The following is a 25,857-nucleotide window of genomic DNA, read 5'->3' as shown; positions in this document are numbered from 1 at the left end:
TGGGTTAGTGGAGTTCAGTGGGTGCAGGTGAACTACAACTCCCATATGAAAGTCCCATCATCCATGGTCCATCCCACTCTAAACAGCTCCAGTATGTAAAGTAGGTCATGGGGACTGTATGAGTCAAGTTTGGTCTTGATAAGACATTGGTGGGAGAGTTATGTGGGTATGTATGTATGTGTGTATGTATGTGCCAGCTTTCTGATTGGCCGCCACTATCACAGGCCACAGTGACCACCAGGAACGACGGACCTGGCCCAAACTTGACACACTTAACCCCCATGATGCACTTTACGTCCTGGTGCCATTTGGGGAAGGATGGACCATGGATGATGGGGTTTGCAGTACTTTGAAATGCTTTGACTCCCACAGACTACTGCAATGCCCACCAACAACTGAACTGGACCAAACTTAGCACACAGAACTCCTATGACCCCCTTTATGTCCTGGTGCAGATTGGGGGGAAATAGACCATGGATGATGGGATTTACAGTACCTTCACTCACCTCCTGAGACTACTGCGACTACCAGGAATGACAGAATTGGACCAAACGTGACACACTTTATATGCTGCACCACTTTGGGGGAGAATGGAACAAGGATTATGGGATTTGCAGTACTTTCAAACACTTTGTGTCCGACAGACCACTGTTACTCTAACTAATGATGGATCAGGACCACACTTGGAACACATATCCCCTATGACCCACTTTACGTCGTAGTGCAGTTTGAGGGAGGACATACCAAGGATAATGGGACTTGCAGTACCTTCAGTCACTTCCTGAGACCACTTGCAATACCTGCACTCAGTTCCCAAGACCACTGTGACCCCCACCAATGTCTGATCAAGACCAAACTTAACACAAACAGTTCCCATGACCTTCTTTACATCCTGGCGTTGTTTAAAGGGGGATGAACCATGGACGATGGGACTTCCATATGTGAGTGAACCCAGCTGACACTGGATAAGACTACACTTGGAACACAGAAAAACAATGCCTTTCTCAAATAACCCGGGCACCAGCAGGTCCTCAAGCTAGTCTATAATAAAAGTGAATGTATGCAGCGGAGTATGTGGCAGCATTCTGATTGGCTCCCAGTTTCACAGACAACTGTGACCGCCAGGAATGACTGACCTGGCCCAAACTTGGCACACATAACCCCTATGACCCATTTTATGTCCTGGTGCCGTTTTTGGGATGATGGGCCACGGATGATGGGATATGCAGTACTTTCAATTGCTTTCCCTTCCACAGACCACCAGTGATGTAACTGGACAAAATTTGGCAGGTAGAACTCCCATGACCCCCTTTATGTCCTGGGGCAGTTTGGGGGAGGACAGACCAAGAATGATGGGACTTACAGTACCTTCACTCACTTCTTCAGACCACTACAACTGCTACGAATGACAGAACTGAACCAAACTTGGTATACATATCCCAAATGACATACTTTACCCGCTGCAACATTTTGGTAGAGGATGGACAAAGGATTATGGGATTTGCAGTACCTTCACCCGATTCACCTCCCACAGACCACTGTGATACCTATGAATGACGAAACTGTACCAAACATGACACAAAGGTGCAATGTGGCCCACTTCACATCCTTATGCAGTTTGCAGAAGACCGGACCAAGGATGATGGGATTTGCAATACCTTCACCCAATTCACCTTCCACAGACCACTGTGATACGCATGAATGACGAAACTGTACCTGTGATGACTCATGGGCCATGTAGTCCCGTTCCCAGTACTATTGTGGCAGATGAAGAGGAAAACTTGGGTTTCCCACCGTTTCAGCCAGAATTGGAGCCCTTGCACCTGCAAGATGTTTGCCCACAAGAAGTCAGCCAAACAAGCCTTGAGCAGAAATCTCCCCCATTTTCTCGCCGGGATTATTATAATCGAGATAAAGGCGCTAGGGAGGCGACTCGCAGAAGCGCCAGGATTGCTGCCAGACAATTAACTGATTAAGCCTGTTTCCCTTGGGAAATCTTAAGGAGTCATGCATCTGGACACAGTATGGGTTTCGTTTCTTGTTCCCCAGGGAAAGTGTTCCTTGGCGGGAAAACAAGATCCTATATAGGTGTTTGCCCGCAAAGAAATCCTTGCGGAGTCAATTCGTCACCTTGCGGAGTGAGATCATGTGTGGACTACGCTACTCCAGTCCCTTGCCTCCAGGACCAAGTTCCAAGCCTTGTTTCTCGGACCTTGTTCTAGCATCAAGCTTTCCTTGTTTCCATGGACCTCGCCACGGACCTTGTTCTTGTTTCTTGCCTCTTGCTGTCACGTATCAAGCCTTGTTTGCCAAGAATCTAGTTTGCTTCCAGCATTGTTTGCCAAGCTCCATTGGACTAAAGGACCCTTTGCTTTGCTTGGCAAAGTGTGTGTTTCGGTTATTGGATTACAACTTTGGACTCTAATATCACATATTGGACATTGTTTTCCTGGACTATATTTGACCTTTCCTGAAAGGTCTACTTCTGAACTATATTCTTCACTTGTTTTTATTGACTTTATATAATCCTTTAATAAAGATATTAGATAGATTCTGGTCTCTGCGTATGGTTATTGGTGCTCTGCAGCCTGGGTCCTGACAGTACCAAACATAAAACACGGGTGCGATATGACCCACTTTACATCTTGGTGTGGTTTGTGGAGGGATGGACCAAGGATGATAGGATTTGCAGTACCTTCATCCAATTAACCTCCCACAGACCACTGTGATGCCCATGAATGACGAAACTGTACCAAACTGGACACAAAGGTGCAATCTAGCCCACTTTACGTCCTCCTGCGGTGTGAGAGAACAATGAACTAGGGAAGATGGGATTTACAGTACCTTCACATACTTCCTCAGACCACTGCAACCCACTCCAATGACTGATCAAGACCAAACTTGGCACACATACCCCTCATCATCCACTTTATCTCCTGCTGCGATTTAAGGGACACCAGACCATGCATGATGGGATTTACAATACCTTCACTCACTTCCTGAGACCACTGCACCTGCCACAAATGACAGAATTGAACCAATCTTGGCACGCATATCCCAAATGACACTTTGCACCCTGCAGCAGTTTGGGGGAGGATGGACCAAGGATTATGGTATTTGCACTACCTTCATCCAAATTGCCTCCAAACTCCATCGACCACAGATCTGCAGCAATGGGCCCATTCATAATATCCAAAACAACTCAATGCCCTCTACTAATAACCTGGGCACCGCCGGGTCTCCAAGCTAGTTTAACATAAAACAAGGAACCATCGGTAGGGAAGGATGTCACTATCTCATCCATCCATTCAGACAGTTTTGGATTTTGTGGTATTTGGGATTTCAGAATTCTGGGTAAGACATATTCAACCTGTTTTTGACATTTCCTTTCTGAACCAGATGAATTGATTGTCTTAAAGTAAACAGGTTTTATTGACTATTACCTCAAGAAAAGAAGATTACACCTAGACAGTGCATAGATGCCTTCTATCAGCATAAACTCTAGAAGTAAAGAATTGAACAGGTTGTATGTAGCAAATCTGTTTTAATGGATTCCTTTCTAAGGCATTTCATTTTGTTCAGACTCTATTTGTTTGCTCCTTACCTTCTGCAGGATAGTAGTTAAGAGAGATGAATTCTGAAAAGGATAAAACAAAGACTTACCTGTTTTACAAATAAGTACTATGTCAAAGGGAACACTATAATTTTAAAGAGAGAAGCTGCTACTGTTAAGGGCTGTTTCATCGGATGGCATTATTATTGGAGAAGCAATCCTTTCGATTTATCATGAACATTTCATACTTCAATTCTAATCAAGAACATGAAATAAAAAGAAGCAATTGCCATGACAAAGTGTTTCAGATTCTCACCTATATGCCATGTGTGGTTCCCAGTAGTATACAGAGCAATGAGGGAAAATACTGGATTTGAATTTCACCCAGAATGGGTATCTTTACTGAATGGGTTGGATCCAATGCATTTTAATTAGGAACTTAGAAAAACTTCTTTGCTGATTAGAATTCCTAGAGTTCCCCAGTCAGTATTGGACACTAATTATGCTGGCAGGGCATTTTGGGAAACTGGAGCCCAAATAATAATATTCCCAAACTTTGATCAGAATTTTTTTATAATGTCAGAAGCAACTTGAGAGCATACTACAAGTCGCTTCTAGTGTGAGAGAATTGGCCATCTACAGAGATATTGCCCAGATGTGTTACCATCCTGCTGCTTTTCTCATGTCCCTGCAAGCTAGAGCTGACAGACAGGAGCTCATCCCATCTCACTGATTTGAACAGTCAACCTTCAGGTCAACAATCCAACCTTCAGGTCAGCAATTCAGGACATAACTCTGGAAGAAAACAGCTTTAGATTTCCCAGAAGGATCAGCTAATGTGGGCAAAGCCAAGAATATTCCCTTCCACCCAACTAATAATTATTTCCTGCAAATACTCAACCTGCCATCACATTCATGGTACATTACCAAACACAGACTGGAGAACATAACTTTGTACTTAAAAGAATGGAGCCCCCGGTGGTGCAGTGGGTGAAACCATTGTGCTGGCAGGACTAATGACTTAAAGATTGGGTTGCTGACCTGAAGGTTGCCAGTTTGAATCCATCCCGGGAGAGGGTGGATGATCTCCCTTTATCAGCTCCAGCTCCATGCAGAGACATGAGAGAAGCCTCCAACAAGGAGGGTAAAAACATTTTTTTAAAAAATCCAGGCATCCCCTGGGCAACGTCCTTGCAGATGGCCAGTTCTCTCACACCAGAAGCGACTTGCAGTTTCTCATGAAAAAAAAACTTGAAAGAATGTATGTAGCAGTATGCTCATGCAAAATAGTTGGAAATTTTTTGTTTTTGCTAATTTCATCAACATTTCCGAATAAAGTAGCTAGAACCCGGTATGATCAAACACATAGCTTTGCTTTCAAAAACCTGAGGCTTCAGGCAGAGCCGTCCCCAGGCAATTTTAAGGAGTAGGCAGAGAATTTTTGCGCCCCCCCCCGCCGAATTCACGTTACGTGGCTCCGCCCACCACGTTGCGCGGCTCCGCCCACCACATTGCGTGGCGTAGTGGGAGGAGCCATGCAGCATGGTGGGCGGAGCCGTGCAGCATGGTGGGCGGAGCCAAGCTGTGCAGGCCGGATGGCGGCCGCGGCATGGCCCAGATCGCAGTGAGAAGGGCCAGGCCGCAGTGGGAAGGATCTTCCTGCCGCAGCCTGGTCCTTCTCGCTGCGAATTGGGCCCATGGCCGCCATCCGGCTCGCACGGCTTGGCTCCGCCACCAAACCGCATGGCTTCGGCCACCATGTCGCGTGACGTGGTGGGCGGAGCAATGCGACGTGGTGGGCAGAGCCGCGTGGCGTTGTCCTTCCCACTGCAGCCTGGGCCCCAAGCCAAAGGAGGCGGGGGGAGGCGCCATCTTCTGGGGGGGGCTCGAGGGTGCCTCGGGATGATGGCGCCACAGGCAAATGCCTCCCTCGCCTGGCGGGTGGACCGCCTCTGGCTTCAGGTGTATTCTCAATAATTATGAGTGCATCTACACTGTAGAATTAATGGAGTTTAACACAATCTTAACTGCTATACTTCACTTCCATGGAATCATGGGAAGGTATAGTTGTAAAAGGTCTTTAGCCTTCTCTGCCAAAGAATTTTGGTAGCTCACCGAGCTACAATAATTTTACAGGTCTATAACAAATCAATCAAGAGATAGGCACAATTTTTTGCTTTGCTGGATTACAGTTTTAGGCATGATATTCTCTTCAGCATGACTATCACTTGCTATTTTTTAAAAGTGCATTAGGTCAGTGGTTCTCAACCTGTGGATCCCCAGATATTTTGGCCTTCAACTCCCAGAAATCCTAACAGGTGGTAAACTGACTGGGATTTCTGGGAGTTGTAGGCCAAAACACCTGGGGAACCACAGGTTGAGAACCACTACACAAGGTGAAAGGGACCTTTAAAGTCTGAGGTTAGGGTTCTCTTTAAGGGGATACCAAAACTTTTTTTAAAATTGCAAAATTCAATTAATTTCAGAAGCATAGTACAGTAGAGTCTCACTTATCCAATGTTCTGGATTATCCAACACATTTTTGTAGTCAATGTTTTCAATACATCGTGATATTTTGGTGCTAAATTTGTAAATACAGTAATTACTACATAGCATTACTGTGTATTGAACTACTTTTTCTGTCAAATTTGTTGTATAACATGATGTTTTGGTGCTTACTTTGTGAAATCATAACCTAATTTAATGTTTAAAAGGCTTTTCCTTAATCTCTCCTTATTATCCAACATATTCGCTTATCCAACGTTCTGCCGGCCCATTTATGTTGGATAAGCGAGACTCTACTGTAATTCCATTTGAAAGGCATGAAACCTGAAAAAGCTCAGATAGATGACGTGTATATGCAAGGTTTGGTGTGTCTTAAAAAGATACTCTCTTATGAGAAATGAAAATCTTCCATGATTCTAGCAAACTTCCTTGTCTGGAATTAGCATTTCATAACACTAATCTTTCAGTTCCCCACCTTGGTCTCATCTGTACACACTTTGTTGGAAGTCATCTCAGAATGAGGGCCTTGTTCATGAGAATTCTATTACTCTCAAGGAGTTTTTTTTTACAAGTGGTGTAGTGGATTGAACATTGGATGATTACTCTGGAAACCAATATTTGATTCCTTGCTGGGTGACATTGGGAGTGTTCCACACACCAAGCCTCAGAAAACTGTGATAGGTTCAACCTTGGAATTAGAAACGTCTTGAAGACACACAACAATAAGCAGCCAACACCATTGCCCATGGCTTTAACTGACAACACTTAAAGGTCACAACATGCATTGTTAAAACACTGCCACATATCATTTATTCAACATACTTTACAAAAAAAAAGTGTGATTGGAAATGAAAACAAAAGTCCTAACAAAATATTCCCCTTGTTAGAAATATATGCCATGAGGTACAAAACAATACCACCTTCTGTCTTCCCATTTTTAGCATCTTCCTTTTATGGGGAGTTTGGAGGTAAATGTACCAGATTAACAATGGATCACCTGTCTTGTCTCTTTCCCAGCAAAGTTGTAAAGTGAGTTGAAAGCTTTGATTTTGAATTCTCTGAAGCTAACCTACTTTATCAGAGATTACGGAGTTCATCACATGAGGTGAGCAAATCTCAATTATAACAGAACAATAGTATCTTTGGACGTACAACATAGTGCCATGCTTTTTCTGACACTCTTCCAGTGGGAGACAATTGGATTTACAAAAGGGAACATTAATGGATTATTTGTATTTGCAAGAGAAACACTTTCCAAGTTATTTTCCATTTGGAAAGTGACGGGAAAAGAGCTGTAATCTTTCTGTAATTGCGACTTACCCACTTTGCGTGATAAACTCCTGTGATGGGAGACTGCCAAAAAAGATGAGGAGTGTAGGTAATACAAGAATGGGCAAAACCACTTCTGGGTATTCCTTGTCTATGAAATTCATGGGATCACCATAATTCAATATGAGACTTGGAGGTATACACACACACACACACACACACACACACACATCTGAATGCACACAAAGCTGCTTTCTTTGTATTTGTTACTGCCAGGCCATATGCAACTTCAAGTGGCAGAACATGGTAGGATGAGTGTGAAATATATGACTTCTCCTGCTGGGACGACCCCCACTCTTTCAGAGAGTTACATTCTCTGAAATAACTGGCATATGGCTCTGAGAGACAGCACTGTTCACTCTTCATGGAGGTCATGCAATGACATTGGATAGGGTAACAACAAAGGCATATGCTGCTGAGATTCATCTGCTTCAGGCATTGAGAATACACAGACAAATTAATATAAATAAAATCATTTACTTACTTATACAGATTTTCATTTTATTTCCTTCTATACAGACAGGTTCTACCAGGCAAGAGCAAGGAAATGATGAATAAAGGATAGACAGATGGTTACAATTTGCTGGCCCTTCCATCCTGCCACACTTTTAATCATTACAATTCTTTATAATTTAACATTTAATCCAGGCCAGCTTAGTGGAGTTATGCAGCCACAATTCAGGATAAAAATATGGGCATGCGACATTGCAGCTAGACTGTTTCCTGCTTGTGGTTTGCACTTACACATGACTTTCTAGGCCAGCGTGTTGCTTACCTCAGTCTGGTTTCTTCTGTTTTCTCTATTTGTTTTTATAAGGGTTCTAGCTCTGAAGAATATAAGAGAACAACCGAGGTGGAAACAATAGCCAAAAGAAATCTATGGTTCACAAAGTGCTGGTCGTTACCTATAAAGTTCTAAATGGTTCGGACCTGGACTATTTGCAGAACCGCATCTGTGTATACAAACCGGCCTGAGCTTCACTATCTGTGGAGGAAGCCCTGCTCTCGGTACCACCCCCATCTCAAGCATGGCTGGTGGGAACAAGAGACGGGGCCTTCACCATGATTGCGCCCTGCCTCTGGAACTCCCTCCCAAAAGAACTAAAAATTGTTCTCTCTCTCCTCACCTTCAAAAAACAGCTAAAGACCATCTATGCACTCTGGCTGATAGAGAGGAGGAAGACTAACATGCCTAACTTACACCTTCACCTAGATATGCTAAATCTTTTCTATAGTATATTTTTATTGAGTGTTTTGTACATAAAACAAAAACAAAACAAACCGAAGAAATAACACATCCTCGAAACTGAGATTTGGGGAAAGGGGGGAGGGTGAGAGAGTAGGTTGTAAAGGAGGGGGGAGGGTTGATGTTTGAGAAATATTGATCTCCTCCACCTTAGAATGTGGAGGGGAATGCAAGACAATGCACCCATTCACAACTCACATGTTGCCCAAATGGAAGCATGCTCCTGTGGCAACTTGTCGATGTCTACAAGCAAGGTGTTTACAGTTGCTTAAAAAGATGGGAAAAGTGTGTGTCCCTATGTGACACCTATGTAGAGAAGGACTAATAACTGTGCCAAGTTTCATTGCTCTCAGTCCACAGGAAGTGAGTCAGGGGAAATCTTTAATGAATGCTTCTCGTAGCGCTGGTAACAGACATACTGGAGAGCTACTGTGGTCTTGTAGTTTGAGAGTTAGACCAGGGCTGTGTTTGCACTGTAGGATTAATGCAGCTTGACATCATTTTAACTGCTATGGTTAAATGCTGTGGAATTCTGCTATTTGTTGTTTGGTGAGAGACACCAGCACTTTTTAGTAGAGAAAGCTATATCTTCTATGATTCTATACCATTGAGCCATGGCAGTTAAAGTGGTGTCAAACTGCATTAATGCTACACTATGTAGATCACTGTAAATGGGATTCAAATCCCAATGCAAATACAGAAACCCACTGAGTGATGCTGGGAAGGTCAAACTCTTTCAGTCTCAGAAGTGGCAAATTCCTAAGAGGTTTGTATCTTACCAGGGAAACTCTATGATAGGTTTGTCTTAGGATCATCATAATTCAGAAACAACATGAAGGGACATAATAAACAAAGACACAAAACACAAAAGTTGGAAACATATATGTAAAACAAGAGTTAAGTTGCTATTTTGAAATTTTCCCCTCTGTGGGATAACAAGGCTATTAAATAACTGCAATAGCAACTCTTAAATACATCTAAAAGGTTTATCTAAATAATTATTAAGGTAAAAAGCAACTTCAAAAACATCTTAAATTGTTTCTCCCATTCGCCTACATACAGTAGTTTACTTGCTTGCTCTTTCTGGTAACTTCAGTTGCTTGACTTGCTATCTGATGATGGAAGTGGCATTACCCTAAGGGTGTTTTTTGATAGGTCTGAAAATGTGCACAGGACTCACTGAGAGGCTTTGACAGTTTGACACCAGTAAGCAATAAAACAATTTTATTCTTTCTGAGTTTATTAAAGCCTATGTCTGGCTTTATAAGTGCAACATACTTCAGTATGGAAGAGCATAAGTACTGACAGCAGGGGGTAACCTTGCCAATTACAGTAATGGCTGCATTACCATGGCCTGCGGCCACAACTAGCATATCATCATAGATAATCTTTCTAAAAAGGACAAACTTTTGTAGTAATTCCCAAAGCAAGCTTGCATAGTCAATGACCCCATTGCCTGTTACTCTAGTCCAGTCTCTCTCCCTCTTTCTTAAAAATGGTGTACATATTTTGGTTTGTTTCTAAGAAAGAAAGGATTCTGTTGGAAGAAAGGTGAGCTGTGTTACAGACTAGAAACAATTCCCCAGCAGAGCCTTGATGGTGATGTTGAACTTGTTGGTCACATGGCTGGGTATTATTATGATCTCATCAAAAATATGTCACCAGAAAGTCTCTGCCAGGGAGCTGCTTTGGGGTGACTTCAATATGTTGTCTACAGAGACAGACATCTGGACATGCAAATGGTTCTGCGGATATCCCTCATGCTGCATATCAGAAAACTCTAGAGCTCTGTAATCCAGTTTATATTTGTAAGTTCAAATGCTGTCGTCCTCCCACAAGTCAAGATCAAAGTAGGATCAGAAGTCAAATCAGCAGGAGGAATTGAGAACAAATCGATCTTCAGATGCAGAGCTCTAGGGCTACCAAATGATGTTGATTACAATTTGGTTCCAAAAATAAAGGAAAACATACCATAGATGGATTGCAAATTGAAGGTGGTGGCCTGCATTCAGCATCACTTATGACCTCATCACAAAGGGCAATTTTTGGCAACAAGTGCCTGCTCTGCCCTACATCACCCATAGAGCCCGCCAGCTCCCATCAAATGATGCCGACGCAGCTCAGTGGATGACATAATTATAATAATATAAGAAACCTTTATTTGTACCCCACAACCATCCCTCCGAAGGGACTCGGAGCAGCTCACAGAAGCACTCCAAGTGCAACAATACACATGTATAAATACAATGACATAAGCATAATCAACTGCACATATAAAATCCCATTACAAATTGTAAAAGTATAAAATTATAACACAGTAGAACCTGTGAATAAGCTGGCAATCTGCCGTAAGAATCAAAGTGCAGAACAATAGTAGGGTGGAGCCGACGCATGCCACCGCCACAGCAACATGGGAGGCTTCTCATGTTGCGATGAGAAGCAATGAGGGAAAACCACGTGGTTGACACTTCCCCACATGAGATCAACCAAATCTGGAGATGAGTGATGCAGAGCATAGGGTGCTGGGTTTCCTGGATCCCCTGATGATGCGGGGCAATTCTGGTGGCCATGTGACAAGGCTTTTGGATGCTTGAACTGGAGTTGTACATCCATAACTCCTCTCTGTATTCATAACATTGACCAACAAACATATTGGTGCCTCAAACGTTTCCAGGTATATTTGGCCTTCTGATTTCAAAAATAACATCAGTTTTCCCCTATCAGCTCAAGTTTTTATGATACAGAATATATGCCATATAACTGTCTTTACTCTGCTTGCCCATCAAAAATCAGGATATTTTAATCTAGTGTTTAAATTAGTATCTTTTAAGCCTGAAAGAAACATATTTAAAAATAAAAGTTAACTACCTGAAAATCTACTTATTTCATACACAAAGCACCCATTTATGATACAAACCTTCCAGTCATTCAACACACCATATGTAAGAAACTAAATCTCATGCCGTCTACACAATGCATGAAATAAAGTTTGCATTCATTAAATCATCAGAAAACAAAGGTGCTACTATCTCAGCTACCCATACAGACTATTTTGGATTTTGGAGCATTTCAGATTTTTGGGATTCCTGATGATGGATGCTCAGTCTGTTTAAGTTTGGCCATCAAAATGGAAATCATAAAAAGTGGAGATTGGAAAAAATATTTAAAAAAATTAGGAAGGTATCCATGGATGACAGGCTCCTTGGTGTGGAAAAATGAAACAACAGCACATCCCCATGGCCAAGTCGAGCACAGCCTCCAGGTGCCAAAGATGGAAAAAAGAGGGAAGCCTGTTTATGTACTGTCTGTCTTTGTCAATTATATAACGACATTGAATGTTTGCCATATATGGACAGTAGAGTCTCACTTATCCAACATAAACGGGCCGGCAGAACGTTGGATAAGCGAATATGTTGGATAATGAGGAGAGATTAAGAAAAAGCCTATTAAACATCAAAATAGGTTATGATTTTACAAATTAAGCACAAAAACATCATGTTATACAACAAATTTGACAGAAAAAAGTAGTTCAATATGCAGTAATGCTATGTAGTAATTACTGTATTTACAAATTTAGCACCAAAATATCACGATGCATTGAAAACATTGACTACAAAAATGCGTTGGATAATCCAGAATGTTGGATAAGTGAGACTCTACTGTACCTGAGTCCCCTTGGGGAGATAGAGTGGAATATAAATAAAGTATATAGAGGGAAATACATTTTGCTTACCCAGTGCAAAAGATTAGTACATCACTATCATGAAAAACATTTCAGTGAATATTTTAAAGAACAGGCACTAGGGATAAAAATTAAGCAAAGGATCAATTACACAAACATTTATATCTAGGTTTAATCTATAGTTCTGTTATGTGATTTTGGCTTCTTTAAGTTTTGGAAGTCTGAAGTGGTAAGCAGCTAGAAAGTTGAAAGACGCACCAATGGGTTTGAAGGCAAGGCAGAGGTCTTTATTCTCAGTAGCCAAAGAGGGTATCAGTAGAGCTAGTGCTCAAAGTACTGACATAAAGCATTAAAAATCATGTTTATTTATTTTGACAGCTATTCACAATATTAGTGCCAGCATCTGCTTGGCTGAAATACGGCTCAGCTAGGATCCAGGCTCCCGTTGGCTGGGGATTCCCTCTGATGTGATTGCTGGTTGGTGTTCTCCAGTGGCAGAAAAGATAAACAGTTCTCGGTTGAAGGCAGGCATAGGCAGATTTTGTCCCCAGATGTTTTGGACTTCAACTTCCACAATTCCTAACAGCCGGTAAGCTGGCTGGGATTTCTAGGAATTGAAATCCAAAACACCTAGATGGCAAAGTTTGCTCATGCCTGGTTTAAGGTTTCAGTTCATTCACTGTTCCTTCCCAGAGGGGCACGAACTCTAGGAAAGTGGTATGGCAATATGTAAATGGATCTTTGATTGACTTTAATGGTCCAGTCCAGATAAATACAATGGGAGGCATCTTGTGTATACAGCAAGCATTTATAAATGTGTCAACAGGGTGAGTTTGCCCAAAATATATGCGCTGAACCTCATAAGTGCATATCTCTAGCTTTATCAATGAAAGCGGGAAATTCATGAATTCATGAGGATCAGTTACAACTCAATTACCAGAAAACTCCAAGAAATCCTAACAGCTGGTAAACTGGCTGGGATTTCTGGGAGTTGTAGGCCAAAAACATCTGGGGACCCAAGGTTGAGCACCACTGTTGTAAAGGGAATATGCTAATTAGGGACATTGTTTTCTGGAGTCCAAGGTATAGTGAAGCAACATTCCAATGAAATTCACAGAAGTGTCATGGAGCCAGATCCCAGGGCTGAATTTCCAAGCCCTGAATCTGACTTCATAACATAAACAATCCTGCAAGCACCTGGCGGGAGAAGATAAAATGAGCCTGGGAACTCAGGGTTGAAAGTATAAACAATTATAATTGATGTAGTGTGTGGGAATGGTAGTAATGTGATCCAGGGGGTGGGATTTGATGATGATATTTGCGTGTGGTATTACGTTGCATCAGAAGTGATAAAATTAGATGTATGTAAACATTAGGTCATTCTCGACTTTTCCAAAGTCATGTATTCTTCAATAAAGATTGGATTTGAGAGCAGCTATCTTTGATCTGCGTTCAGACTGGTCCTTTGAAGTGAGCCTGACATTTAAGTCGAGAATCCAGTTCTCACCCTCCTGCGGAATTCGCAGTGAAGTGATAATGAGTGAAGAAGGAGATCAAAGCCCAAATGGGGCAGGGAGGCCTTTGCAAGGGGCCCGGCCGAAGAGAGAAGAGACGCTGCAAGCCATAGCTTCCTCTACGGGGTACCCCAAGCCGAACGGCGTGACCCAGAGGATTCCCAGGGGAGGAAGAGGCGTCTCTGCGGCTGCAGAAACCAGTTGGGGATCCGGAGGAAGTATGCCGGAGACCGTGGCCCTGCGGTTATCCATCCTGGAAACAAATTTATCCAGGCTGTCGGAAACCGTGGGGAGGTTGGTGCCACTATTGGAAGAGAATCTCCAAAAGGAGCCCATCCGATATGGCGCCGAGAGAGAGCCAAGTAAAGAAGGAGATTGGAGCCAGAGGGGCCAGCGAGCGTCAACGCAGAGTCCCGTGGCGGCAAGGGACGAGGGAGATGAGGAATACTGGCAGGAGCTGGAGTTCCGAGACAGAATGGCGCGCGAAGTGGAGCGCCAGCGAGCTCTGGGAACTCTGAGGCCGCCATCTCCAACAGAGCTCCCAACCCCCCGAATGGGCGTCGGGGTGGAAAGGCCACTGGGGCCAGGGATCGGGTCCAGTGGATTTGCAGACGAAGGCGGAGAGGAGCGGGGGATCCAGGAAGAGGAGGAGGATGTGCCGTACGACGAGGAAAGGCGAGATGAGGGGGCTACAGCGAGGCCAGTATGCGGATGGGTGGAAGGGCCGACAGCGGCGGCAGACTTTCGGGAGCCGCGCAGAATGACCACCGGAGTGGGGCGCGGCGTGTTCCAAGGAGCCGCCCGAGGAAACCTGATGCAACCCTTCCCCATGCCTCCCAGACAGCATCAACGGGCCGCAGAATGGATGCCAAGAAGGGAAGATCTCAAACTGGAATACGGAGGGGAATCAGATGAACTGAACTTTTTTCTAATTAGCATCAGAGGATACATGGAAGACAATGCACACACATTCCCCTCCGAAGCAAGCAGGGTTCGAGCCATCGGCAACACACTAAAGCGAGGAGCAGCCAGCTGGTACGTGCAACTCCATGCCAGACACGACCCATGCCTGAGGTCAGTGCCCCGCTTCCTCGCCGCACTGGAAAACCGGTTCAGGGACCGGCTAGAGCAATTGAGGGCTCGGGACCAGCTGAAAGGAATAAAGCAGAGGGACAAAACAGTGCCCGAGTACGCAGAGGAATTCCTCCACCTCGCGGAAAGGGTACCAGAGTGGTCTGAAGTGACCAAAGTGGAGTTATTTAAAGAGGGACTACGCCCCGAGATTTTCAGCTGGGCAGCGCACAGAGATGACCCCGAAACGCTCCAGGGATGGATTCAACTAGCGGGGCGCGTCGAATCCACCCTGGCCCAAGTAAAGCGCTTCAGGAGCAGCAGCGGCCAGCAAAGACCGGTGGCGAGAGGTCGAGGAGAAACGAGGAAGCAGGAAAGACCCGGAGGGAGGCCGGGGATTCCCTCCAGAGGAGACGACAACAAACCTAAACCGGGATGCTTTGTATGTGGGAAGACGGGCCATCGAGCAGCAGAATGCTGGGCCCGGAAGGGGGAGCCGCCAAAACCCCCAAAGCCCAAGCCAGCAACCGGGAGGCGCGCGGAAGAGGAGGTGCAGGCCCCAGAATCTTCAGAAAAATTGGTGAGTCGGGACAAACGCATGATAGTAGTGCCAATCTGCCTCTCGGGGCTAGAGAATCGGGCCACCTGCAAGGCATTTGTGGATTGTGGTTGTTCTAGAAATATTATAACTCCGGAATTAGCAGGAGCGCTGAAATGCCAGCAGATGGCGCTTGACTCCCCAATTGCATTTTCGCAGCTAGATGGATCAGTCGCTGCTGGGGAAGTATCTACAAAGGAAATACGGGGGGTCCCATGTAAAATAGGCAAATGGGAAGGAAGAATATCCTTTGTGATAGCCCCTATTGCCACATACCACGTAATATTAGGGATACCATGGCTCGAACAGGCAAATCCTGAAGTAGATTGGAGAGGAAAGAGCCTAGCATTCAAAGAACAGCAGACGCAATGGGAGATAAGCAAAATTGCAGAAGAGGAGGACGAGGAAGATGAAGCAGATGAGATAAACCCACAGCTATTGCCACCTGAATACAGAGACTTTGTGGATGTTTTCAATCAGAAAGAGGCCAGTAAATTGCCTCCCAAAAGGAATATAGAAGTAGAAATTGAAATAACCCCAGGAGCAAACTTACCAAAACCAAAAGTGTATCCCATGTCTGTGCAGGAGAAGGAGGAATTGAGGAAATATATTGATAAAAACCTGGCGCGAGGCTTCATTAAGCCATCCAACTCTCCTCTCGGGGCCCCAGTGTTATTTAGGAGAAAGAAAGACAACTCCCTACGATTGTGCATTGATTATCGAAATTTAAACGCAATTACTAAGGACAATAAATACCCTATGCCCTTAGTAAAGGATTTAATTACCGTATTGAAGAAAGGGAGCATATTTACTAAACTGGATTTAATTGAAGCGTATCATAAATTAAGAATAAAACCGGAGGATACTTGGAAAACTGCATTTTCCTGCGCATTCGGCCATTTTGAATATAAAATTTTGCCTTTCGGTTTAAAAAATGGAGGCGGTTGCTTTATGCAGCTTATAAATGAAATACTACACCCATTGTTGTACAGAGGGGTATTCATATTCCTTGATGATATCTTGATCGTGAGTGAAGATAAGGAAAAGCACGTAAAATTGGTCCGGGAAGTTTTGCAGAGACTAAGGGAAGCAAAGCTGTACGCAAAACTGTCCAAATGTGAATTTAATAAAACTCAAATTGACTTTCTGGGGTATCGGATATCTCCAGAAGGGCTAGCTATGGATCCAGCTAAAGTATCAGATGTGAAAGAATGGGGAGTGCCTCAAACAAGGAGGCAATTGCAATCATTTCTGGGGTTTGCAAATTTTTACAGACCCTTCATAAAAGGCTTCGCGCAAATAACCGCACCCCTTACTGAACTTTTAAAAACAAAAGGGAAAGGGGAGACAGCAAAAGTAAAAGCTCCTGGCGCCAGACTAAGTTGGACGCCAGAATGCCAAAAGGCATTCGAAACCCTAAAAGAATGCTTCACAGAAGGACCCATCCTAAAACACCCCGATATCAGGAGCCCTTTCATAATCCATTGCGACGCCTCAGACTGTGCATACGGGGCAGTACTATTGCAAAAAGATCAAAATGGGAACTTAAAACCCTGTGGATATTTGTCCCGGAAGTTCAGCGAAACTGAAAAAAGTTGGCCAATATGGGAAAAAGAGGCATTAGCCATATTAAAAGCCTTAGAATGCTGGCGACACTTCCTCGAAGGAAGCGGAATCCCATTTGAAATTTGGTCTGACCATAAGAACCTCCAGTATTTAAAATCTCCTAGAAAATTATCTCCCAAACAAATTAGATGGGCGCAATACTTCAGTAGATTCGATTTCCAATTAAAGTTTTTTCAAGGGAAGCAGAATGTCTTGGCAGATGCTCTTTCACGCATGCCTCAACACGAAGGCATAACCACAGCAAAAGAGGGGACAATATTCTCTGACAAACAATGGGGCTTAGCTGTCAGGACAAGAGCACAAACCCAAAAGGAGAACACGGCTTTTGTTGAACTCGGCGGGGAAGATAATTGGGGAAATGAACTGAAACAGTCTTATGAAGGCGATCAATGGATCGCATCCAACGCAGAAAAGGGGGAGCAGAAGGGGGGATTTTGGTTTGTAAACAAGAAACTGTATATCCCAGCAATATTAAGGATTAAGATTTTGCATCGTTTTCACAACAACCAGAGCGCTGGTCATACAGGAATTACAAAAACAACAAAAGCAATAGCAAAACATTGTTGGTGGCCAGGAATGAGGAAGGACATAAAGAATCATGTTGTTCAATGTGATGATTGTGCCAGAAATAAATCGAGAGGAGGGAAGCCTATGGGATTATTACAAACGGTAGCGGAACCTACCAGACCTTGGGAATGTGTAGCTATGGACTTTGTGGGGGAACTGCCGGTTAGCAAAGGACATCGTTATATTTGGACAGTATTAGACCTGTTTTCTAAACAGGCCCACTTTATAGCGCTGACGAAACTACCATCGGCCGAGAAACTAGCTGAACTGTACATAAATCATATTTACAAACTACATGGATGTCCCAGTAGAGTGGTCAGTGACAGAGGAGTACAATTCACAGCAAAATTTTGGGAAAAATTCTTGGAAATGCTAGGAGCAGAAAGGAGTCTAAGTTCTGCTTTTCACCCCATGACAAACGGGGCGGTAGAACGTACTCAGCAGACGCTTGGGCAGTTCCTTCGAATGTACTCTAACATGAGACAAAATGACTGGTCTAGGTGGTTGGCTTTTGCGGAACTAGCTTTTAATTCGACTATACATTCAGCAACAAATAAAACCCCCTTTGAAGTAGTTTACGGGTATGAAATACAGCCTTTACCCCAGTTGCCAAGATGGACAGAAAATGAGGAAACAGAGGCAGGGAAATGGAAAACGCAAATGCTAGAATGCTGGAGTCAAGTGACTGCATCCTTAAAGGAAGCACAAAAAAAGTATAAAGCGTTCGCAGACAGAAAGAGGGTGGAAGGCGATAAGTTAGATAAAGGAGATCTAGTGTGGTTAAGTACCCAAAACATCAAATTGGGGCTACCTTCAAGAAAACTGAGCCCCAAATATATTGGACCATTCAGAATACAGGGTGTTATCAATGAAGTAACTTTCCAGTTGGCATTGCCAAAAAGTTTAGGGAAAATACACCCAGTATTCCATCGCAGCTTACTGAAAAAGTATATGGGGACTTTGGACAAAATGGACACATAGAGTTATTGTTTGATTTGTTTCAGAACTATGATGAAAGAAGAACCGAAGAGGAGGACGAAGAAAACGAGGGCGCCATGTCATGGAGCCAGATCCCAGGGCTGAATTTCCAAGCCCTGAATCTGACTTCATAACATAAACAATCCTGCAAGCACCTGGCGGGAGAAGATAAAATGAGCCTGGGAACTCAGGGTTGAAAGTATAAACAATTATAATTGATGTAGTGTGTGGGAATGGTAGTAATGTGATCCAGGGGGTGGGATTTGATGATGATATTTGCGTGTGGTATTACGTTGCATCAGAAGTGATAAAATTAGATGTATGTAAACATTAGGTCATTCTCGACTTTTCCAAAGTCATGTATTCTTCAATAAAGATTGGATTTGAGAGCAGCTATCTTTGATCTGCGTTCAGACTGGTCCTTTGAAGTGAGCCTGACACAGAAGATTACTTTTTAGAGCAATTAGAAATGATCACATGACTGACAATATTTTTTAGTAGAGACAAACCTTTACAATTCATATATTTTATAGTGCCACTGATGTTTCTCCCAGATATTTAAAAGTGAACAGGTATATTATGAGTACAAGTTTTGAAATATACAGTTCTAGCTAGAAAACTGTCAACTACTCATATTATAGTGCAGGGGTCCCCAAACTAAGGCCCGGGGGCCGGATGCGGCCCTCCAAGGTCATTTACCTGGCCCCCGCCCCCATTTATAATATAATATTTTTATATCAGTTTTAATAATATAATATATTGTATATACATATGGGGAGCCCCAGTGGCGAAGTGTGTTAAAGCACTGAGCTGCTGAACTTGCGGACCAAAAGGTCCCGGGTTCAAATCTCAGGAGCGGAATGAGCGATCGCTGTTAGCCCCAGCTCCTGCCAACCTAGCAGTTCGAAAACATGCAAATGTGAGTAGATCAATAGGTACTGCTCCGGCGGCCACATGACCTTGGAGGTGTCTATGGACAACACCGGCTCTTCGGCTTAGAAATGGAGCACCAGCCCCCAGAGTCAGACATGACTGGACTTAATGTCAGGGGAAAACCTTTACCTTTTACTATATACATATGATATTGATAATAATATTATCATTTTATACAATATAATATTATTAATAATACTATATAATAATATTAATTATATGTTACATATTACATATAATATTACAGTATAGTGGTATAGTTCAATATCTATATATATAAAAGACAAATGGTGTCCTCCCCTGCCACTAAACAACAAAAGTACAAGCCCAAAAGTACAAACATAGAAATTTGGCAGCACAATCCACCATCCTTGCCCCTACGTTCCGACAAGAAAAAGAAAAGAAAATAAAGTCCTAATTAGAGGGAGATGAATAATTGACTTTAGCCAATTGTTGCCAGTTAGAAGACTAAGCTCCACCCACTTGGTCTCCTAGCAACCTACTCAGGCCTCACTCTCTCTTCCCCACTGCCTATAAAATACAGATTATCTAATTTACACTGGATTATATGGCATTGTAGACTCAAGGCCCTTCCACACAGCTATATAACCCATTTATAATCTTATATTATCTGCTTTGAACTGGATTATCTTGAGTCCACACTGCCATATAATCCACTTCAGTGTGCATTTTATTCAGTTCTGTAGAAGGAGCCTCATATAATCCAGTTCAAAGCAGATAAGATATACAATAGAGTCTCACTTATCCAACATAAACACCCTGGCAGAACATTGGATAACTGAATATGTTGGATAATAAGAAGGGATTCAGGAAAAGCCTATTAAACATCACATTCCCTCATGACCCTATCTGCTGCCAAACGGCCATCCATGTCTATGCCAGGCATCCACAGAGATTATGAGATCTGTTTGAAAACAGACAAGTGGGATGTTTATTTTTATCTCACCAGTGATATCCAGGATGGGACAACTCTTATCTGTCTGAGGCAACTGTGAATGTTCCACTTGCCCACCTTGATGACCATTGAATGCCCTTGCACCTTCAAGGCCTGCCTACTTCCTGCTTCGGAGAGGAATCCTTTGTTGGGAGATGTTAGCTGGCCCTCAGTACATCACGTCTGGAATTCCCTGATTGCTCAGTGCTGTTCTTTAGTTAACTGTCCTGATTTCACAGATTTTTTTTTTTAATACTGGGAGCCACATTTTGTTCATTCCAGGCAGGCAGGAACCATCCAGGCTTTGAAGCTACAAGGCTATTCAGTGCCAATTCCAACATTCACACTTGCCTAAAGCAGACAACACTTCTTTCTTCCACCCTGGTCATTCCACAGATATATCAACCCCACTTCCTTTTGTTACAACACATTTCACAACCTCTGAGGATGCCTGCCATATATGCAGGCAAAACATCAGGAGAGAATACATTTGGAACATGACCACGCAGACCACAGAACTCAGAGCAACCCAATACAAAGAGAAACAAAAATAATAAAATAAATACAAAAAACAAATAAAAAAATAAAAAAATAATACAATTAAAAATAAATAAATAAAAATAATAAAATCAAATAATAAAATATAATACATACAAATAATAAAATAAAATAATAAAAACACAAATAATAATGAAAGAATAAAAATAAAATAAATACAAATAATACAATAAAAATAACAAAAACACTAAAAATAATTAAAAACACTAAAAATTAATACAATAAAATACTATAATAACAGAAAATAACTTAAAAAATACAAGAAAATAATAAAATATAATAAATAAAAAAGATAAGTTACAATAAAATTAATTAAAAAATACAAATAACATCAAATAAAAATTCCACAACAATTTTTAACCAATACCACCACCACTTTGCCACAGCAACGCGTGGCTGGGCACAGCTAGTAGTAATATATAATGCTAATATTGCGCTATGTTAATAATATAATATATTGTGTGTACATTCAGCTGCTCTGAGTTCCCTTTGGGGTGAGAAGGGTGGGATATAAATGTAGTAAATAAATGTAGTAAATTAATAAATAAATAATTTTGGACTTAGGGTGGCCCAAAGTCTGAAATGACTTGAAGACACAAAACAACAACAATCCCAATTAACCTGACTATCTCATTGGCCAGAAGCAGGCCCACACTTCCTATTGAAATCCTGATAGGTTTATGTTGGTTACAGTTGTTTTTATTTTTAAATACTTTGTTGGTCTTTCATTGTTATTGTTGTTGTTTTGCAATACAAACAAGATATGTGCAATGTTCGTTTTTTTTCTTCAAATGATAATTCGGCCCCTCAACAGTCTGAAGGATTGTGGACCGGCCCTCTGCTTTAAAAGTTTGAGGACCCTTGTTATAGTGTATTTTACTTTTTAGCCATACGGGCTTTTTTAGCCATCACACAAAGCACCACTGCACTTAGCAATAGTCTGAATCACAAAATGCTTTGTGTATCCTGCTGTTTGTTTGCCCACAATCCCATCCCAAGCTACTGTCTGGTACCTTGCTGTTGTTGTTTTTTTTCTGCAAGTCGTTTCTGGTGTGAGAGAATTGGCCGTCTACAAGGACGTTGTCCAAGGATGCCCAGATCTTTGTGGTAGGCTTCTCTCATGTCCCCACATGGAGTTGGAGCTGATAGAGGGAGCTCATCCGCGCTCTCTCCGGGTTAGATCGAACCGGCAACCTTCAGGTCAGCAAACCAACCTTCAAGTCACCAGTCCTGCCTGCACAACGGTTCAACCCACTGTGCCACCGGGAGCTCCAGTAGTAACATGGCATCAGAGTGGGATTCCTCTCCTTTCCGCTTCTTCTCTCACCCTTTTCCCCTCACAATTCCCAAAGCTGGCTACTTTTTATTGTATACACATTTTAATCTTTTTTTAAATCCTGAAATTGCACAATTACACCAAATATAAAAATAATTTAAAATTACAGAGCCATATTAATGAAGGATGAAGGGGTTACAAGGGTATGCAGAAGTATGATTGCGGGACTAAAATGGTAAATCAATACAATGGCGCTATTGAAGAGAGATACAATATCAACAGTGCACAACCTAGTACTATCTATTATCTACGTGAGCGTGATTGTAGCAGAATAGTGAACTGGCGTGACAAAAAGTACTGAGAAATAATGGAAATTGTTTTAAAGATGACAGAAGATCTCTACACTAGAAAGGTGTCTCATATGTAGAGTTTTATGGTTGTTTGCTGCCCTCTTGTGTTCAGCTGCTTCATTCTGATTCACACTGCAAAACAGTGATTTTTTTTTTTAAGTATACAAATGGTCTTAAACAAATATGGAAAATAAAAAATTACTGGTTTCCCCAAATTGTCTCTGCACTTGTCAAGTATTTTGCAAAAGGATTGCTGAAATACTGTATCTGAGTCTGTAGAACAGGCATGGGCAAACTTGGGCCCTCCAGGTGTTTTGGACTTCAACTTCCACAATTTGTAACAGCCTACCGTAGTTAGGTATTGTGGGAGTTGAAGTCCAAAACACCTGGAGAGCCTAAGTTTGCCCATGCCTACTGTAGAAGGCAAATCTGAAAGAGCCATCATGGTGTAGAGGTGGAACAGGCCACTAGGAGGCCAGGGTTCAAATCCCTGGGTGACCTTGAGCAAGTCAAACTCTTTCAGCCTAAGAGGAAGGCAAGGGCAAATTGCCTCTGAACAAATTGCAGGATTTCCAAGCCAGACATGACTTGAAGGTGCATCATACCAACCACAGAAAAGACTATAAGGAAATGTCAGGAATGACTGTAGAGATTTTGTGTCGAATATGCTAGTGCCTGGAGCCCCTGGTGGCACAGCAGATTAAACCACTGAGCTGTTGAACTTGCTGACCGAAAGGTCGGAGGTTCGAATCTGGGGAGCGGGGTGAGCTCCTGCTGTTAGCCCCAGCTTCTGACAACCTAGCAGTTTGAAAACATGCTAATATGAGTAGATCAATAGGTACTGCTCCATCAGGAAAGTAGTGGTGCTCCACGCAGTCATGCCGGCCACATGACCTTGGAGGTGTCTACGGACAACGCTGGCTCTTCAGCTTAGAAATTGAGATGGGCACCAACTCTCAGAGTTGGACATGACTAGACTTAATGTCAGGGGAAAACCTTTAGCTTACTATCCTAGTGCCTAAATACAAAGATCCCATCTGATCTTGGAAACTAAGTAAGTTCAGCCCTGGATAATACTTGGATGGGAGACTGCCAACAAATAACCAGGCGCTGTAGGGTAAATTTCAAAGGAAGATACTAGGCAAATTTTATCCCTTGTCTAAGAAACCCCTATGAAATTTATAAGATCACCATGTTGACATGTGATTTGAAGGCACCTATATTTACAGAAGGAACATAGTATGATAGAGCAGACTTTCTAAGTCTTTAGATTTCTTCCCCTTTAATTTTTATCTGCCCTTTTCAATAAACAGCCTTTCCCAGCTAAGGCAGGGCAGTGGCTTTGGATTCTTCACTCATCAATGTCACAATGGGAGGGTGGGGGTGGCTTCCATGGCGACAGGGGGTCTAAAGGATGTTTCAGAGCCTAACTGGATCACTGTGCTCTGCTGCATGCTGGATCAAGTTGATCTCTTTCCTTTTGTGGGGTGCAAATTTCTCCATCCCGATTGATGTGGTAAGTGTGGACATGAACTGGATATATTTCTGCAAGAGAGAATTGAGACAAATGTGCTAAAGAAACAAGCTCTTTGGCTCTGATAGTGTAATACCAGGCGGATTTAAAAGATATAACAAGATCCAGAAGGTAAGCTCTGGGAAGAAAAAAAGAGGAGGATAGTGATGTGAAAGAAAATGAAAGAAAATTGTCAGATTGACTATTCAGAATTAATGAGTTGAGAAGACAAAATCATGCTAACTGAAGACAAAGGCCATGTAAAGCTCTGAATTAAGATGCGACCAGTTTGAAATTTCTGGTAAACTAATTTAAAAATTCGTTTTTTAAAATAGCAAACTTAAAAAAAAACATGCTATAAATTCATCAGCAATGAACAATTGCTTCTGTCTTGCCATGGGGCAGCACAAACTCAAGAGAATAATGGAAGGTATCTCCAGGTGCAGGTTATCACCTACAAAGCCCTAAACGGTTTGGGACCCACCTACCTTAGAGACCACATCTCCCCCTATGAACCCGCACGTTCTCTTCGCTCATCGGGGGAGGCCCTTCTCTCGCTCCCACCACCCTCACAGTTGGTGGGGACGAGAGAGAGGGCCTTCTCCGTCGTGGCCCCCCAGCTTTGGAACTCGCTCCCTAGAGAGATCAGGCAGGCCCCTACCCTCCTCTCCTTCCGTAGGAGCTTAAAAACCTGGCTCTTTCAAAAGGCCTTTGATACTTAATTTGGTGTCGGACTGATCTATCTGCCCATTTTATAATAGCCCCATTCTCGAGGTGTTGCCAATGCTATATTGCACTTTGTCCATTTCAACTGTGAAATTACCTTCCCCATTTCAGCCCATTTCGGCACATGTTGCACTTTGCCTGGGTTCTATGAATTAGTCTCCAGTGTTAATATTGTAGGTTTTATGTTGATTTTAACGATTGTTTTTACTGTAATTGATGTTTTTTATTGGATAACTGTTTTATTGCTGTGTTTTGATATTTGATTGTTTTATCGGGCAAGGCCCCATGTAAGCCGCCCCGAGTCCCTTTGGGGAGATGGGGCGGGGTATAAAAATAAAGTTGTTGTTGTTGTTGTTATTATTATTATTATTATTATTATTATTATTATTATTTATATGTTACTTTACTTGAACCAGTGTAATGTAGTGGTTTGAACACTGGATTACAGATCTCATTACTTTGAGGTCTTCGATGCGGGGAACAGTGAGGGGCTGGGACACAGGGTGGCAAGGCAAATCATGGGCAGGGGAGTGAATCTGTCGTCCGGCATCACTCATCATCCGCACCACCCACTTGCTCATCACATTCCAGAAAGCATAGCTTTCCAGTGTGTGCCCACATTGTCCCCATTATTCCTAAACTGAACACAGGCACTCTCCCGTGTTCAGGTTTTCCCCTCCTACCATACTTCCTCTACAGTCAGAACAGAGCCCCGCTGGAAGTAATTGTATGTTGTGGAATCCGGCGGGCTCCATGCTGACTGCACCAAGTGTCCTACGACACTGATTTTTACTCATGTGATGAGGTCCTACAGCTCTGGAGACTAGGATTTGATTCCCTGCTGTGAATGGGTGACCTTGTATGAGGTAAAACTGTC

The 25,857-nt window shown here is 42.7% G+C and overlaps 1 protein-coding gene across 3 annotated transcripts in view; it reads left to right on the top strand.

The window, feature by feature from the left end:
* The window catches only part of LOC134298627 (uncharacterized), a 121,400-nt gene extending 102,335 nt beyond the window's left edge, over window positions 1-19,065 (top strand). For 2 of the 3 annotated variants that reach the window (XR_010005723.1, XR_010005724.1), the window contains exon 3: window positions 18,696-19,065. Coding sequence is in view for 1 of the 3 variants with exons in the window: in XM_062979406.1 (XP_062835476.1) it covers window positions 13,852-15,480; window positions 18,696-18,803 (1,737 nt within the window). In the remaining 2 variants the exon portion in view is untranslated. Of the gene's footprint in view, window positions 1-13,439; window positions 15,481-18,695 lie in introns of those variants that run through there. The other variant, XM_062979406.1, reaches the window with a different exon arrangement.
* Window positions 19,066-25,857: the final 6,792 nt, after the last annotated feature.

The sequence above is a fragment of the Anolis carolinensis genome, chromosome 4, assembly GCF_035594765.1.
Source record: "Anolis carolinensis isolate JA03-04 chromosome 4, rAnoCar3.1.pri, whole genome shotgun sequence".
Taxonomy (NCBI): Eukaryota; Metazoa; Chordata; class Lepidosauria; order Squamata; family Dactyloidae; genus Anolis; species Anolis carolinensis.
Note: the sequence above shows the minus strand (reverse complement) of the source record. Positions and strands in the feature narration are given on the sequence as shown.